The following is a 6,165-nucleotide window of genomic DNA, read 5'->3' as shown; positions in this document are numbered from 1 at the left end:
ACCTAAATATAAGGAAAAAAAAATAGCCATTATATCATTATTAAAAAATTTTAATAAAATTAAAAAAAAATATTAAGTTTTATATTATACATAATTATATAATCGAATTTTAATCTAAAAGATGACAGTCACCTGTAGGGAGTTGCCTTGTACCAAACTCAGGAAGAAAAAATGGTACGATCGATCCACCTCTAATGGGTCAAAATAGCAGTGGAAAATGAAAAAACAAGTCTGAGCAAAGAAACATTTTTCTTAATTACTAATAACTGCATGCATCTCTTTTATATCTTTTTGATAATGATGCTCTTCTGTTTTTTATTCTTTTCATAGGCCCATTCGAATCGTTAGCTATGCATAACATATTCGTTGATATTTTTGCTTAAACACAAATAATATTTGTTAGTGCTGTGTGTGATTTGATTGTGTGAATCAATTATATTGTATCGTTGACTTAGATCTCAGATCTCAATTCTATTAGTTGAGCTCACCAAGGGGTTGTAGAGAGCAGTGCTCCACCTAGTTGGAGTTTGGGGGCTTGCCGCTAAAAATGGTTTTCAGTACATTCGTACAAAACCACGACTGACACCGGACAACCCTGATTGGGTTTCGTCAATCGGCCTAGTGCAATGGCAAGATAGAGTGGACCTTGAACGGGGACGCCGAGACGTCGCTGATCACCACTGTTCCTGCAAGGACAACAAACACCACCACCTGACAGTGCGCCAGGATACAGAATACAAACGAAAGAATTAATTCTCAGCTCAAAATCATCTATCTCTTATTAATGTTCCTTCAGCTATTTATAGTCACTTTTAGAAACAGCGACAGCTAACAAGAAACAAGAACGAAATAAAAGAAAAGCAATACATATATCTGAAGTTCTTATAGCACATGGTTGTTGTGGCCACACGATTCAGATACATCCTTAGCTCCGGCGTCAACGACGTTGTACATTGGAGTGCTAAAGCAATGTACACTTATGAGTTGCAGCGTTTTAGGATGCAGCGCGACGACGCTATAGTCTTAGTTGGAGCTAGCGATAATGAGGAGAGCATTGCTACACTATAAACTCCGGAGCTGTGGTGCTATGAGTCGGGATGAAAGTTTTTCTCTTAAATTTTTATAGTAAATTTTTCGGTGTAGAATGCCTTAGTGATTTTGTAATTTCAGATTTTTTGGATGTGTGGTTTACTTCCAAACAATATTTTATAACTATGTTATCAAATCTACATCTTTTTACTCCATATAATATTTCTAGCACTCAGTCATAGCATGGGCAAGTTTAACAATACTCTTAAATTTGGAGAGATTTTCAAAATTTTATTATTGCCATATGTTACCACATATACGATTGACTACTGTGTTCTTGTTGATTTTCAAAAATGTTTTATGATGGGTAATCATTTTGAGAACCAAATCTGCAATTGTGATAATTATAAAAAAAATTCTTATTTAATTCTTTCAAAAAAATAATAATGCTAGTAATCATTTTAAAAAATAATATTTTTACAACCATCCAATTTTCTTAATAATCTGTCTATTATTTCCCGCATTGATTGATCAAACAAATTAAACAAGGCTTTACTGATACGGGCTATCAATTTTGCTAAATTTTAATTTTTCTCGCTGAAACTCACAATATTACCCGACCTGACCCGACCCACTCAAATAGTCATTTTCTTCGACGCACCGTACTGCAACATCGCCAAAGTCAAAGCAGACAGCAACAAATTTCCTATGTCAGAACTCACAATGGACAAAAATTATACGACCAAAGTTTTTCAAACATTTCAGACTTTTGTACGGCCGACTAGCTTCCTATATAAATTAAGCTCTCCTTACAATCCCCATTAATTTACTCACTTGCTCGTCTCCTTACAGTTACCGATCGAGCATCTCTGTTAGTCACATACAAATTAATTAATCTATGGAAGCTGCAGCCAGAACAAATCAGAACGTTGGCGTCACCTCGTGGCTCCCTTTGTTTCAAAATTTAAAAGACAAAGCGGCAAAGTTGGGAAAGAAGCTTAAGAAGATAGGCAAAGAAGACCCCAGAAGAATCCTTCACTCTTTCAAAGCAGGACTCGCCATTAGCCTCATCTCCATCTTCTACTACGTCAACCCTCTCTTCACCAGCCTCGGTTCCTCCTCCACCATGTGGGCTGTCCTTACCGTCGTCGTTGTCATGGAGTTCACCGCCGGTATATATATATATATAGGCATTTCGTCGAACACGAAGCTAGAGTATTATTTATAACCATATCGATCAACCCTCTTTTGAGCAGGTGGAACGCTGAGCAAAGGCCTCAACAGGACATTCGCAACGCTTCTCGCCGGAGCGCTCGGGCTCGCCGCACAACGCCTTGCGGCGCTGTCCAGTCACAGTGCCGGCGAGCCCATACTTCTCAGTGTCTTTGTATTTCTATTAGGTAATACTATATAAACCAATATGAATTATAAAAAAGTAGCTCAATTATAAATAAGCATGTCGATATTGCAGCGGCCATGGCGACATTTTCTCGGTTTGTGCCGGAGATTAAAGCGAGATATGACTACGGAGTGACGATATTTATACTGACGTTTAGCATGGTGGCGGTGTCCGGATACAGAGAGGAGGAGCTGATTAAATTGGCGCTGCAGAGGCTTTCCACAATAGCAATTGGGGTGGCGACTTGCGTCGCCATCTCCATTTTTGTTTTTCCTGTGTGGGCTGGAGAGGATCTTCATAATCTCCTGCCTGCTAATATTGACAAGCTTGCTTGCTTCTTGTTAGGTACAAGCTTAGTGCTCATTACGCAATTTTTAATCTTTAAAAAACTATTATTTTTTCCATTATATTATTTTAGGAGATTTACATAAATTTTAAGAAGTTTTATTGTCTACGGCCTCTTCTGACACATCACTTTAATTAATGCTTACATGTTCTTAACTAATTTTCTATTCTGCTGGAATTTAAAGGACTGGAAAGAGAGTACTTTGGAGAAAAAATGGGAAGTGGTCAGATTTTGGAGGAAGCTTCCTTCCTGATCAGTACTTATAAGCCCGTTCTTAATTCCAAGCCTACGGAGGATTTGTTGGTAATTATATGCATTATCTTATATAAAAATATATCCTTTTTTAATTAAAGAGAATTAAGTGATTAAATTGTGGCTTAATTAAATATTTAGTGTAATATATGACTAATTAATTATACATGATCGAATATTAATTGAAGATAAATGGTAATTAAGTTTATTTTAAAATAATCTTTCTTGATGGTTTTTTATTCAGGCAAATTTTGCAAGATGGGAGCCAGGCCATGGATGTTTTGGCTTTTGTCATCCATGGAAGCTGTATCTTAAGATCGGAGCTCTAACTCGTCAATGTGCGTATTCTATGGAAGCCATCAGCTCCCACATTTCCACTAGTAAAAACAGTAAGGTAGCTGATCATCTTCTGATTTTTTAATCTCCTACTAATTGAAGGTTTCTCATAATCTCATTTGACATAAAGTGAAGAGCTTACAAGATAAAAATATAAATAAAGGCGAGCTGTAAAAACAAAATAAGCTTTTTAATTTAAATATGTGCAGGTGATCACAGATACAGAGTTCAAAGAAAGGATCCGAATTGCATGCGCGGAGATGAGCTCCGAAACCGGGAAGGCATTAGCGGAGCTAGCGACTGCTATCCGGCAGATGAGAACGCCATCCACCGCCGTTGCGCAACACCTGTCAAACGCCACGACAGCCTCCGAAAGTCTCAAGACATTATCACCGGCGAAGGACGCGTCCTTGCCGGAGATTCTCCAGTCGGCTACCACGGCTTTCCTCTTATCGGCGGTCGTTAAATCCGCCCACCACTTGGCCACCGCCGTCGAAGAGCTCAGCCGTGTTGCGCATTTCAAGCGGCAGGATCAAGCGCACAAGGATTCCGCCGTCAAGCCCGTCGCCGGCGGCGAAAGCCCGCCCCACGTGGTTGTTGAAATAGAGAAGTAATGATCATGGTCTGGGAGTATGGTTTTAAACTGTGGAAGTAGCTATAAAAACACAGATGTTCAGAGTCGCTGAATTAACTATTGAATGAGTTTGTTGAAGAAGAAGAAGAGGGAGATGATTGTGTACAGTTCTTTACGTAGAACTGTGTGCATGATGACCTGTATATGTACCTTTGTATTAATATTTATGACAGGAGAAGTAGCTATAATAAATTATACTCTGTACTTTATAATGTAAAAACAAATCTGAAATATATTATTTTATTTGGAAAATTTAATTGGGATCATTATTTCTTCGCAATGGTCACATGAAATTTAAAAATTGTCGTAATTGGACCAGCTAATTAAGCTACATTCATGACCAGATAAGTAATACTGAAATAAAAGTTATATTTATGTAAATATATAAAAATGCAATTAAAATGTTTTATTGGTTGATGATGGTGGCGATTTAATGAGGTTTTATGTGAAAAAAATTTGTCAATATATTCTTATATCCTTAAAAGTAACGAGATAACATTTAAAAAATAATAGTGCGCCAGAACAAAAATATAATTGTCGTCAGCAAGGAGGGAATTGTATAGTGTTGTGTGTGTGGTGGGGGAGGGGAGGAGGATGATTAAAAGATTAAAATTTTTACTATAGTGAGGATTATTTATAATTTATCCCTTCTGAAATTTATTTTTTGCTCGAACGACTTTTTTTTCACGTAATTAATTTACTTCAGAAAAATCAAAAAGCCTTTTAGCCTCCTGCTATTTTCATTCCATTATGTTAAACTTTTCTAATACTAACAAATAAATTTATGAAAAATGATTATGTTTTTACTATAGTGAGGATTATTTATAATTTATCCCTTCTGAAATTTATTTTTTGCTCGAACGACTTTTTTTTCACGTAATTAATTTACTTCAGAAAAATCAAAAAGCCTTTTAGCCTCCTGCTATTTTCATTCCATTATGTTAAACTTTTCTAATACTAACAAATAAATTTATGAAAAATGATTATGTGCAAAATAAATTATTTTTGCATCATTATATATATTTTTATTTTTATTTTTTCATTTGCCACTTGTGATAGTCAAGCAAAAGTGTTGCTCTTATGATATAAAAAATAAAATAATTACCTTCGATCTTAAACAAATATTTTTTATTTTTTAACCTTTAATGAATGCACCACATAGAACCTACAAGAACTAAGAATGTTTTTTTTTTTTGTATAATTTATTGTAGTTGTGTGCATACACTTGGTATGATTTATTTATTTATTTTAATATTTATAAATTTATATAAGGGACTCGGATGCAATATAATTGTTTTCTTACAAATACATTATATAAGTAAAAATATAATATGTAAGGACTTTTAGAATAAAAGCTGATCAATGAAAAGCATGAATGACATGAATGAATGGTGATGGAGAATTGAATTAGAAATGATTTCATGGAAGGAGGTGCACACTATGAACACTAGAAAATCATCCTTATCTCTATAGAAAGTCACCACTAGAATTCAATATTTGTCGTCCTTAAAGTTTGTCAAACCTACCAAATCCAACATCTCGAAGTTTAATACAAACTACTGAAGTGTTCTTCACTTTATATTATCAACGTACATGCAAATTATTCGAAATCAACCATAAAATTGTGGAGAAGATTTGGATCATAATATTCAAATAAAATTACACTAAATAAATTTATGTTCATCAGATTTAGGGTCTTTTTGGGATGGCCGTAATGTTTTATAAAGTTGATAATGAAGTTTTATTATAAGAAAAATAACTTAGCTATTCTACTTGTATAAAACAGCTATTCATCCTCGAAATTTTAAAATCAATAAACAAGCAAATTATAATTTTTATATGAAAAACAAAACAGGAAAAAAGCTATCTCAAACCGGCCATTACTTAATTATTTATTATATTATTTCAAAATAATTCAATAATTTTTTTCTTTCTTTCTTCTATTAAATCTATCATTTTTCTATGACTTGGTAGGTGTCCCTTAAATTAGTTAATAAATATCTTTAATTTTATTATTATCAAATTAAATTTTATCATCCTAATTATCTTACAATAATTTTAAATTTCAACATTTTAAAATTTTTCAAAAAAAAAAAAAACTCTTGAACTAGGACCTAAAGTTTCATTTGAAATGACTTTCTTTTTTAAAATAATTACTTTAAAAATATC

The 6,165-nt window shown here is 34.0% G+C and overlaps 1 protein-coding gene across 1 annotated transcript; it reads left to right on the top strand.

Moving 5' to 3' along the window:
• Positions 1-1,927: 1,927 nt before the first annotated feature.
• On the top strand, positions 1,928-3,976 carry LOC110102849 (aluminum-activated malate transporter 8-like). The gene is made up of 6 exons (XM_020831339.2): positions 1,928-2,201; positions 2,286-2,429; positions 2,501-2,773; positions 2,959-3,077; positions 3,271-3,423; positions 3,572-3,976. The coding sequence occupies exons 1-6, from the start codon at positions 1,928-1,930 to the stop codon at positions 3,974-3,976; spliced, it is 1,368 nt and encodes a 455-aa protein (XP_020686998.2).
• Positions 3,977-6,165: the final 2,189 nt, after the last annotated feature.

The sequence above is a fragment of the Dendrobium catenatum genome, unplaced genomic scaffold (genome assembly GCF_001605985.2).
Source record: "Dendrobium catenatum unplaced genomic scaffold, ASM160598v2 fragScaff_scaffold_1117, whole genome shotgun sequence".
NCBI classification, from domain to species: Eukaryota; Viridiplantae; Streptophyta; class Magnoliopsida; order Asparagales; family Orchidaceae; genus Dendrobium; species Dendrobium catenatum.
This window is presented reverse-complemented; position numbering and strand designations above follow the sequence as displayed.

Excerpts from the sequence above, each read along its gene's own strand:
- LOC110102849 (XM_020831339.2), top strand. The coding sequence starts at position 1,928 with ATGGAAGCTGCAGCCAGAACAAATCAGAACGTTGGCGTCACCTCGTGG. Across the intron at positions 2,774-2,958 it reads GCTTGCTTGCTTCTTGTTAG|GACTGGAAAGAGAGTACTTT; the intron begins GTACAAGCTTAG and ends TGGAATTTAAAG. Across the intron at positions 3,424-3,571 it reads CTAGTAAAAACAGTAAGGTA|GTGATCACAGATACAGAGTT; the intron begins GCTGATCATCTT and ends AAATATGTGCAG.